This window comes from Lepisosteus oculatus, chromosome 17, assembly GCF_040954835.1.
Source record: "Lepisosteus oculatus isolate fLepOcu1 chromosome 17, fLepOcu1.hap2, whole genome shotgun sequence".
NCBI lineage: Eukaryota > Metazoa > Chordata > Actinopteri > Semionotiformes > Lepisosteidae > Lepisosteus > Lepisosteus oculatus.
This window is the reverse complement of record NC_090712.1, coordinates 12360665-12373350: the sequence shown is the minus strand read 5'-3', so window position 1 is coordinate 12373350 and position 12686 is coordinate 12360665. Positions and strand designations below refer to the sequence as shown.

Genomic DNA, 12686 nt, shown 5'->3' with positions numbered 1-12686 from the left:
GAGGAAATCTAAAATATTTGCAGATAAAAAAATACAGCATAATATTTCTCACTGAGCCAGATACCAGATGCAACCATAGAAACCAAATGTAGCAGCACAGGATGTACTCCTTTGTAGTCTTCCACATGTTCCTTTACTGATGCTTACAAGTATCTGTATTATTATAGCTCACAGGCTGGAAGAGCAATTTTTGCCCCACAAATGTCTACAGCAGGCAGAAAGGCAACGTTTGAAAAATATTTTCTTACAAATGTCCTATAATAGTTTTGTGTGATCCAGACATGCACACCTACCTGCGCAAAGACAACACATTACACAAAAACACCACTGCACCTGAATCCCACTTGAATGTCATTATTCCCAGTTTTAATCAACACCAGATCCCTCTGAAGCAAGTATTATTATACTATTATTAGTCTGTTTTATATTAGATAGACCTGACACCTCCTGCAATACTAAAGAACAAGTATGCATCTGTAGAGATAGATCATTTAAAAAGATCTTTCCTAAAGGATACCGGGTATAAAATAGCTATTTTCCCATGTAAAAGATTCTGTTGTTTTCTTGAGCAATGAGTTAAAGGTTCATGGATTCCTTCCCTTTCATCACTTCCACACAAACCAAAAAACAAGGAGTCTGAGCTGTGTAACATTGTTGTCCAGTCCACTTAGAGCTACCTCACTGAGCAATGCACTGCAAAAAAATGGAAGCACGGCGGAACATTCGGTGCAGGGAAAACACGGCTTTCGAATACGACGTGAATAAACCTTCATGTCCTTCTTGTATATTTACTGTATGTAGTGGGAGCAGAACCTGAAACGATTCATTCAGAAAATCTGAACAAACCACACAGGGACGTTAGGTTGAATTTAACCTTAATGTCGCATCCTCTGCCCCCTTGTTTTCTGACTATCACTTGAGAGTTCTCTGTCTTTCTTCTACTGGACTTCAGTGTCTCTTGTGCTACTATGAGAATGTTTTCTGATACTGCCCTCAGTTGGTTTAGCTCTTATCATCTTGAGAGAAAGCAATGAGTCTCTATGGGTTGATTCAGGACTATTACTGAGTTAGTATCCCCAGGGGTCCACACTGGAAACTCAAATATTTACATGCTTACATGAGGCCAAATCTTTCAACATCATAATGTGAATTTTCACCTGCTCATACGGATTAATTTCCAAACCAAACGTGACATGAAAACACTGTGTTTGTGGCTATGAATAAACAGTATTTTTTGCAACTGAACAGTGAAAATAATTAGGGTCATGATACTAGGCTCTTTGTATCAGTTGAAAAACCAAAATAATTAAAGCAGGATTATCAATGGTTTGTGTTACTGAAAAACGGTATAATTATTTTTAGGAACTACATTCAATATCTGCATCACCAAGATGCCTTCTTAGGAACAATATTTTCTTCTGCTTTGTCAATGCCTGCAGCAGAAAAACTAGTGTCTGATGTGGTCTGATGTGGTTTCATATAGACGTGACTACTGCAATCCCCTCCTTGCTATATTCGAATCTCACTTGCTAGAGAATAAGCGTCCTTCTGGTGATCATACCACCCCCTTTTTGAAATCCCTGTTTTTTTGTCTCTGTTATGAATATTTTGAGATATTGTTCTTGACTTTCAAAGCTATTAGGTAATCTAGTACACCTACTGTATATGTCTGACCTCCATAAACTGTAGACACCTAGCAACTATCCCTCCTCTGGTCACTTGTTTGTCCCTTCAACAAGGCTACAAACTGTGGGTAACAGAGCCTTCCCTTGCTACGCACATACTGTAGGCCATGGAAGACTTTTTTTCAATATATGGAATACATAGTTTCTGTTTTCAAGTCTTAACTTAAAACTTGTTTATACTGGCATTCCTATAAATGTTGTTATATATTATCATTTATCCTTATATTATATAATTCTATTAATCAATTAGCATGGCTGCCGTCGCATCACCCAGGTGGATGCTGCACACTGGTGGTGGTGGAGGGGATCCCCATTACCTGTAAAGCACTTTGAATGGAGTGTCCAGAAAAGCGCTATATAAGTGTAAGCAATTATTATTATTATTATTATTATTATTATTATTATTGTAACTTATTATAATATAATAAGTAATTGGATACAGATGGGACAGAATTAAGATTTAGTATATATACTAGGCATGACTAATATAGTGGTATATACAGTGGGTTGAACAAATGGCCCTGCAATGTTGCTATTTCATTTAATTAAATTCAATTTATTTTATATAGTGCCTTTTACAACAAGGTTGCCCCAAGGTGCTTAACAAAGCAAGTGACCATGCATGTTGTGAATACAGAACAGAAAAGACCAGAAGACAATTCTCTCAAATCAATATGCTAGAAGCCTAAGGAATAGCACGAACCACATGGCCTCCTCTCATTAGCAGTCTTTCTGAAGTTACTACAGTATGTTCTTACCCAAAGCCACAGTTCTGTTCATATATTCTATTCAATGTTATGGAATTGAATGAGGATGCTTCATAATTCATTACACATCTGCTGTACAATATTGTATGAAAATGAATTTTAATATTTTAATTGCACCTCCCATGCACCTGTACCTGGATCTTTGCATGCGTGAGAAAAGTGCATAAAAAGATTACAACTGAGATGGGCCATTCATGTCATCTGGCTTATTTGTACTGAGGTAGAAAGATCTCTATGATGTGCCAACTGGCATGATCTCAGCAGGGTGTTTTCTTCTACTTTCAAATGATTCTTTTTTATAATGAAGACGGTTCAAACTGCATCTTCTACACTATGTATGCATATAAATATCTATACATAGTTCTCATTTGATTTGAAATGAAAGATGCTAATACATATAATGTGCATGCAAATCTGAAGGAACAAAATAAAAAAAATTGAGTCTCAAAGTGTTAGACTGCTTTGTAAGCAATTACAAGATAGGATTGGAAAAAAAAGTTATACAAGGAGGATCAAGAAAAAAATGCTCAATATGGTCTTGTTGGGCCAAATGATTACCAGTACACTTTTGTTGATTGAGATCATAAGCTACAAAGGAAAAGAGCTTGCCACTGTTTGAGAGGGTTCCAAACATAGAAACCCTTGGTTTTCCCTGGTTGATGTTAGGCATCATCCACATATGACATTCACACATACAGTTTGTCTTTGTGTGAGGAAAGGCTCAGACAAAGGCTCAGTGATTGGTGAATCTGGACAATGCCATTAGAAACAGAGAGATGCAGAAGCAGTGGGTCAAGAGCTGAAGAATCTCTATGGTACCAACTGCTATTCAAACATAAGAATCATGTTGATACTTCTTTAAATATGCATTACCTTAAAGCCTGGGAACGTTCACCCAGTTAAACAAATAATGCCTTCCTCCACATTATTACACTGGCCAGATGATTGGCAACCTCATTTAATGGATTTCCAATTGGGCTGTGGTTTTACATGAAGGTCAACCCGCAACATATTAAAATAAAACACAGACCTTATATTTCTTCCCCTGTATACTAGATATGGTACATTTTGCAGCACATATGTGAAACAAAGATAGAGCGTAAGGTAAAAACAATTCCATTCTGTAAGAACATCTTCTGCTCACAACATGCTGCAGAACAATGTCTGACACAGCAGGTGGCATCTATGATGATGAGACTGTGGCTAAAGCACAAGCTGAACCTCCCATTACCAGCTCTCAGGACCAAAAAAATGCCACAAATCTGGCTCGTTCATAGGAGAACAGAGAAAGAATGTGAAATGATCCAAGGAAAACACAAAGCAAATGCCTTGATCTAAAGCTGGCATGACAAACATGTCAATTCCCATGGTTAGGGGGCTTTGCAACTTTTAAACTGTACTTGTGGAACTAATCAAGGGCATTTCTTATTAAACCTTAATGAAGCAACATCAGTTCCTGCTATAGCAAAAATCAGATGAAAACAGGAAGCGCATCCATCCAGCAGATAAAGTCTACTGCATCCAATTTCCTATTTTTTCTGCATTAAAAGCAATGAACCTTATAATCTAGTAAATAGGGAAGACATTCTTTTCAGAAGAGCAGATTTTAGTGCTCTATCTGTAAGCAGAGTTTGAAAAGGACCACTGCAGCTACCCATCTACTTGAGAAAGCACTTGACGCAGGCTACTGTTCATTCATCATGACCCTTCTGGTCAGGCCTGCTCTTAATAGTGAAGTTCTTTTGAAATATGAGGTTGCAGGAATTCAGGGATGCAACCTTGACTTTTACTGTATGTTGCCATATTCCTCTTGCAAAGGCCCCGATATAATTCAGGGTCCCTCGCTTTTCCCACTGTTGATTTTCAGACAACGCTCAAAGCGTTTAGATGTCAAAAGATCTAAATACTGTACATTTTACATTGTCTTGTCAAGGAACAATTACTTTATGTGAACATGTTCTTAGTATTTAAAATTATTAATCACCATTAGAAATTGGTTGATTCTTTCACTCAAAGGAACATACATCTATACCCATTTATAAATGTATGTTTATAAAGCTGGGTATTTTACTGAAGTAAGATCAACAGTACAACATCAATGGCCCACCCAGTACTTAGGCCTGTAGACTCCTAACTACAACTCCTCGCTACTGTTATGTGAGTATTTGTTTTATTGATAAGATTGATTTCATCCTTAACATTTAAAAAATACGCCATGCAATGCTATGCATACAAAAAAAGAATTCTGGCTTCCTAATTTGGAGGAATAGAATAGAAAAATAAGAATATATTTGGGATGGTTGCTGGGATAATACGTGAAATTGGACATTTTGAATAAATAATCCATTCTCTTAAATTAAAAATAATAAAATTAAAATTGTTACTCATTAGAGGAGAACAATAGGGTTATACCGTACAGTATATTGCAAGAGGCTGTGTAGTCTCAAAGTTTACGCAAAATGTAATAAGAGACAGACTGAGGTACAGCACATCCACCACAATAACACAACATCACGCTCCAGGTCCCAGATCTAACTCGATTCATTATTTGGATATTATCTTGCATGTTGTAGCACTGTTTTTCATTTCTGCAATATGTATGGTAATTTATTGATTCCTAAAAAGATGTTTAACTTTGTTCAGGCTAATGCTGCCCAGACAAAATAATACATTTCTTTACACCTTTAATTCTGAAGTGTCCATGTTATTTTAGTTATTGAATTACAGTACATATACTGTTCTTAAACCTTACGAAGACTTCTATTAATCTCAGAGTAAATATATAAACAGCTAGTGTAAAATGCATCAACTAACCCAAGTGTTGAATTATACTTAATGCTTAAGGGGGTCATGTTCTCTCTTTATTAACAACGCAAATGCAAACCTAATTTAGGAATGCATTGCATTTTATATTACAATGAATGTAGAGTTATGTGAAATTTTCATAACTGCTTAAAAATTGATTAATAGAGTAAATGGATACCACAATGTCATTAACTAAATGTGGCCTATGCATACAATGTGTACTGTAGGTGAAAAGTGTTCCTTATGAATTAACTGGTTACATATACAGTTAACATACTACAACATCATCTTACTGCAATATCCAGTATATTGTTATTATGGTTCTCAATTGGTACTGTATAGTATTTACTTTTCAAGTGAGACTCATTTTATTATACAAATACTTAAAGTTTAAGCTTGAAACACACAGTATTGTTATTCATAATTGACAAAAATAGTTTTTAAGGTAGAGCTGAAATGCATATGCTTGGGCTTATGAGAACTAGTACTGTATGTCTGAAGCACATGTCCTGGCTTTTTGAAATAATCATCTGTTTAAAAATGCATTGACTTCTTTCAAATGACTTCAATAATACATAACCCTGATAGAATCAGTACCGAGAATGAGACTGGCACATTATATTGCTTAATTTTCTTCTGATTTGGTAAATCCCAAGGACTCGGGCTTTAATACAGTTACCTTTTTTTAAGACTATTATTCTCTGTTGTATTCAACTCATAATAGGAATGCCATTAGAACACACAGTCTATCTGCAGAGCATTAAGAATTTCTATGCAAGAGTCAATCCCAGAGGGGCACCTGAATGCTGATATGGACATCTCCTATAGAATATATTCTGTGTGCTCATTTCACTGAATATCAGACTATTTTTGATTTTCAAATTAAGCTGAAATCTAATCTTGAGAGGTGACTGGAATAATCATTTGTTTGACTATCTAATGAATGAGGCTTTTTAAATGCACCACTTCTAATAAATTATCATTATCATTTTGCACAATGCAATCTTCATTATAGATATCTGTTCAATTTGGAAATGACAATTGATACTTCACAACACAGGTCACAGCAGTAACTCTTAGACTGCTCCTTTGAGCCCTCCACCCATCAAGCCATTCCTCTTTTGCCATGCTGCAAACTCCACAGTGCTTGACAAGGGAATTAGTGCTGACTGTAGGAGAAGCACACCTCTTACTGACAACACTGCAAGCCAGCACTTTCTTGAGAAGTCACAGGCGTCGCTGTTTACTGGACGTACCAGCTACTTGTAACTGGTAACACACAGATTTTCTTTTTTTATGGTATTGATCCATGCAGACTAGGGCATGAGACATGAAGTAAATGTACACGCTATCCCTTGGAATGTGCATTCAAATTGTTCGCATTGTGATTCCACTTTATCAACTGGAGATCTACTGTATGGCAACAGAGTTTAGGAAGAAGCAGCTCTCACCATGAGCACTGCAACATCACAGGAGAACAAAAAGTTACAGGTATCTCTGCTGTACAGGAAACTAAGGACAAGGATTTGGGACTTCTGTTTCAGTAGCCCATCTGATAGTAATATTCCAAAATAGGTCATTTCCTTTCACAGACAACCAGTACATTAGCTCAGATTCAAAATTTGGATTGTGGAACCTGTGCTCTAAACCATTGTTAATACTGGTTAAGCCACTCAAGAGACAAGACATGTTTTTTTTTCATACTCTTGAGTAAAAAAAGTACTTAGTTTTTCTAAATAATTATGACATCACTTCCTTCTTGGTTTTTGTAGCAAGTTATCAGCAAGTTACAACTAACAGCTGTATGTTAGAATATTAACATAGGACATGCACAAGAGTACTATACCCCCTCAAGCTGAAACATTGACTGTGATCCAGGAGCTGGAGTGTCAGCATTGTACAGGTATGCAGTACAGCTACGCCGTCACTGTCACCATTTCACAGAAAAAAAAAAACTTCATGGTACTGTATATATGCTACTGAAGTGTGAACAGTGCATTTATTAAAGAGCTAGCCTGAAAACAAATTTGAAGAGTTTATGTGACTTACTATACATGTTACATAATTAAGTCTGACAATGGAACTATTTTATAATGTTACAAAAGAGCTTGGAAGTCAACAAGAGAACATTATTTTTCACCATTTTACAATGTACTTTGAATGTCATCCAAAATGCACATAAAGACTGATTATAAACGTACTTAAATAATACATTTAAATAGACTGATTATATCAATCACTGAGATACACTCAACATAATCTACGGTGTGTAAAAGTAGCACCTAATGCAGAATTGTGTCATCGACTGAATTACAAATCTACATACGGTATGTACTTTGTGTTACATGATAATTTGATTTGATGTTGTTTGTGTTTTATCCACAGAATGAAAAAATAAATATTACTCTTTGCACTTGTAAGAGTCATTCTTGAAGTCACCCAGCATGAGCTACATTTACACAGAAACTCACACATTCTTCATTGGTACTCATTTAATCTCTCCATAACTTAATGAAACAATCACTTTCCATTGCTTTCCACTTAAACACAAAGTGCTAGCATTTTTGCAGTTCATTTTCTGTCCCCACTATTATTTGTATTACAAATGGAAATGTGAATGCGGCTGCATATTTATTATATAAATTGCTATAGTAAATTTGAACATTGTTGCCTATTTATAATGGAAGTTGTTTGAGAAAATGAGCTTCTGAAAGCACATGAATCTTGGGATATTGCATGAATACTAAAAAAGTAACAAACACCTTGGATCTGTTACTCAAAATATGTTTCTTTGAAGATGTAATGTGTGGTGTACTTTAAGTCATTAAAGTGGGCATAATGTCTGCCATTTTAAGATAAAATCAGAGTGCATGTATCAACACATGCTGTTCACTTTCCTATGAATATAAAACACCACTGGTGCTTAAAGTGAAGGTAGACTCAAAGTATAGCAGGTACATACAGCATACACAAATCTATATATACATCACTTTAAAAACATAAATGTTTTGCAAAGTAAGTTTGGATTATTTGGTTTATAGGTTTATTGAGAATCTTATTGCAAAAGAGGCAAATTATGTCAATGTGTGGATTCAACATGACTTGTTTACAGTACTAAAAACATTAACAATTTCAGTGATGAAAGAGAAAGAAAAAATCTTACCTACCTTAAAACTCCCATCTTTTCCTCCCTCTCGCTAAACATGCCTTGATTTGTCTTGATATACTGTAGTTCTGTGTATAATTATATAATACTTACCACATAGTAAAAAAAACAAACTTCCATGGTATCACAGAAGTAAAGGTCTTGGTACAACATTACTGTTTTGCCAAACATCTACTGTAGGTTAAAAGTAGGGCAATGTCATGGACTCCTAATGTCTTGCATGACATTCAGTGCAGACTTAACAAAGGTCAAAAAGGTCAACGCATACAGGTCAAACTCCAGGGTTTCAGAGTTTTGTTTTGTTTCAAATAAAGGTCCATTAGAAGTCATACAACAACTAAGAAGGGCAACCCTCTTTGGGACTTTTACCACTTATGGCCTACAAGGATTGTCTCACTTCTGATAAAACTGTGAAAACCATCAGTCAGGATATTTTACAAACTCATTACAGTTTAAAGACAAGCTCTCCTGAGAAAAATCAGTTCCATTCAGATGCAATTTGTGTGTAATTAAAACAGTGTTTCTCTCTTAAAAAACATCATGGATTAAAGACTGTAATTTAAAACACATGGATGTCTTTGACTGGTGAATACCAGTTACTTTGTTGTGTCACAAAGTGCTAAAATCTTTCTTCCCGCACTAAAGTTCGTTGCATCCAGTTAAAAACATCTGTACAGAATACATTAATATGTTCTTAATAATGTAAAGAATAACTACATGGGCACATCAGGGCTTATTGTCACTGGGGACACTGACATGCCTTTCTCTTAAAGTAATAATAAAATAAAAAGGTACATTTTTATAATGCATTTTTCCATGATGTTGAATCAAATGCTTATGTGCATAAAGCATATTGAATGATGTACTGTACAAGGACATTAAACATATGTTTCTAGAAATTTACTGAACCAGTGTAAACTCAGCATGAATATTCCCATTCAAAACAAATTTCTCATGCTTCTTGAGTTATATTCAGGCTCATAAATGTTATAAATAAACCCGCGAGTACTTGTAATGAGTAGTGTTCAGAAAACAGGTGACACCAAAAGACTTTCAGACGCAGGACCTCACTGCTCTGAGCTGCTCTTGCAGAGAAAACCTCAGTGTATGACCGATGACTAGACTGTTCATTTGTACAGCAGAATCAGACTTTTACAATAGATTTATGAATGCATGCCATCACCTTTGCCGTCTGTGGTTGACTGGGAATCCCATTGAAAGCCAGGGAAATTGTACAGTATTTCTCTTTCACAAAGTGAGCTTGTGTGCAATAGGGAAGAATAAATGTGCAATGTATTTGCAGTGGAGTGAAATGTGAATGCTGTATGTACAGTAAGTTAGGGTAGTAAATAGATGTATGCATTTTAAAATAAAACGGTGTCAGTCTGTGTACTAATATAGTAGTGAGTTGAAGCAAAGTGGCTAGGTTTACTAAGAGATATGACCCTATAATTAATTTGTCTAAGTCTTACTTTAACCTTTATAATAGAAGAAAAAAAAAGAATTGAATAAACTTGTACAGTATGTCCTAAGACATTTTTTGCAGGGCCTGTTTAAGTGTACATTGCATTCGCTCTTGAGCGATAACCTCAGCTAAAGATGACTAAAACGGACATTTCACTTTGATTTATCTTCATCATCAGTGTAGCTGTGCAAAATCTGTCGCTTCGAAGTAAATGTCAAATTATATGTGAATGTGAGAAACCATTAATTGGTGAGTGACTAAAAAAAACTTTTGTAAAGTCTGAAAATCCTTCATTAGTTCATTACAGCTTATGAATAATGCATGTCAGGAAAGTTCTGTCCTAAAGTGTTGTAATGAAACCACAATGAAGCTTGGAACTTTAACTTCTTCCTACTGAGTATTAATACACCCCTTTTCAGGAATGGTTAGTATGAGTAATAAAATCACAGTCCGTATTCCCTTTTTTACTCTGAACATCCTAATCAATTTACATGCAGTGAGAAAAAATGTTCATGCATTACTAAAACACCTCTGTCTTAGAACCATGCATATTATATGAAGCACTTTGAATTTACGACTTCAAGGTTTGCTAATTAGAAATAATAGGGTGTAAAAAATCATCTGTGAGTGCAATGTTTGCCCATCATAAATTTCATCCAACTATGGATCTGTGACGCTACATAATACCCACTAAATAAGCCTGGATTCTCTCTCTATATATGTATCATTTATGAGCAAGATAAAGCATTGGAACTGATTTAATTTAGTCTTATTTTCTGTGAACAGGCTCACATTTCATACAGGTCCAATTTTTTACACCCTTGCCTGGAATAGATAATTCTCTAAATACTGTCAAAACATATAATAAAACACTTTAAAAAAATTGAATTATATTAGAAATTTGCAGGTGACAAAAAGATAAAAAAATAGAGATCTTAATTGCAACTTACTGGATGTACAGTTTATCCTGATACAGTCTAGATGGGGAAGAATAGATGAAAGATGTAAATTTATCCTTCAAGGTTATAGCTGCAGACATCCATTAAATACAATTTCCACCCTTCTGGGGACAGACACATAAAATGTGGCCATTCTGTTGCACTGTTTTGTATGCACTGAAGCATTTATGTTTGTTTTAGTGAGATTGTATATTCAAACACATATGTTTTTAATCTGTTTGCTTCTGTGTACAGTACACTTTTTTTTTCTCTGCTGTGCTCAAATGCATACAGTACATGAACATCATGTAAAATTATGGCCACAATCAAACAGAGCTACTTGACAACCAATCTGGGCTTGCAGATTTTTATGAGAAATTCAAAGACGTGTTCCCCAGAATGACTGCTACCACTCTATACGTGTGAAGGAACAATGGTATTTATTTTTGTTATGAAAACAAAGTCAATCAATGTTCTTTCACAATGGAGTATTTTGCAAGCCAAAGCTAGAGGAAAAGTCTTTTTCAGTTTAAGGAATTCTCAGAGGATTTCTCCACAGTTCTAATAAGGAATAATACTTTTTTGTAAGCTATCAACCAATATATAGCAAGTATATGATTATATATAATAAATACACTGTACAATCACATTGTCTGTAAGAGACAGAGTATAATATTCTTCCTGTATGATAGTCGTAACTTTACAATCAGACTGAAAACTGTCATATTCAGGCTTGACTGGCACTGGAAAAGAAGTCACGAAATCCTCTGAGAAATGTGACAAATTAACCCAGGCTCCATTCCCATGTAGCTCAGTCTGTCATGTGTCGTCAACCGCAACAGAAAAGTGGTTGCAAACAGCCAAAGACCACAATGTACACATGCCCTTACAGGGAATGCTGTGCTTTAAAAACACATCTGCTGTATCAGATGTGTGACTCCTGTGATTTTGTACCATCCTGCTTAATATCAACTGCATCCAGCATTTTTGTGCAATACCATGCAGATATTGCTACAGGGACCCTACAGGCAATACTTCTGGGTCATCTTGTTAGTATTCTGTGGTAAATGGTGACATTTTGAAAGTGATTTCTGTTTGCAAAGGAAAAGGGATGACTATCATTCCTGTAAAAATGCTATTTGTGAAATATTAAACTTTGCAAAAGCCTCACAAATTCTCCCAAGCCTTCCATCTGCTGAGAGACAAATTACAAACATGCTCCTTCTGAGTGATCTTTATCATTCAGAAAGCTGTTAGCTCTGTCAGAACTGGGTAAGCCACAGGACGAGAGCTTTAGGAATCAACGGGGTCCTCCTGAATAGAAATGAGCAACTATACATATATATAGGAAAATGTAATGAAAGAATCAATTCAATTTCTTCTTCACCTCTTTCTTGTGGGCATATAATTTCTCATTTCTACAGCCATTTTATTTGAAGCATAAAGTGTATTTTGGAGGCATTTTCTACCTCTGTTGATAAACATGCTGTAAAGCTACAAACCAGATAGGTCTGTAATTTTCTGACAGTAAATGATTGTTGTACTGTAAAGGTTTACCTTTACAGTACATGGCTATCAGGATACAGCCGGCAAAAGTATGCTTTAAAAATCCTACCTCTGTTTTTTTTAATGTACTTGTAATTAACTGTACCTAAGAATTACTTTTTGGCTAAAGCCATGTATAAACATTGCCATGCAATTAAATTAAAAGATGTAGGGTGCAGGACTAAGGAGTAGCAAGCATTCCTTCTGCAGTAAGGGCTGTACAGTGCTCACTTGGCAGTCTGCTCAGGGCCGCAGTCTCAGGCCATTGAAGGGCTCTACACCATCCCCTTCTTTTCAATACAAAAACAGGCTTGT

The 12686-nt window shown here is 35.6% G+C and overlaps 1 protein-coding gene across 36 annotated transcripts in view; it reads right to left on the bottom strand.

Annotated features, from left to right (window-relative positions):
- The window catches only part of nrxn1a (neurexin 1a), a 350164-nt gene that overhangs the window by 195944 nt on the left and 141534 nt on the right, over positions 1-12686 (bottom strand). For 26 of the 36 annotated variants that reach the window (XM_015363013.2, XM_069179698.1, XM_069179705.1 and 23 more), the window contains one exon: positions 10839-10865. The exons of the other annotated variants lie outside the window; for them this stretch is intronic. In XM_015363013.2, the coding sequence (XP_015218499.1) occupies positions 10839-10865 (27 nt within the window). The remainder of the gene's footprint in view (positions 1-10838; positions 10866-12686) is intronic. 36 annotated transcript variants of the gene reach the window in all.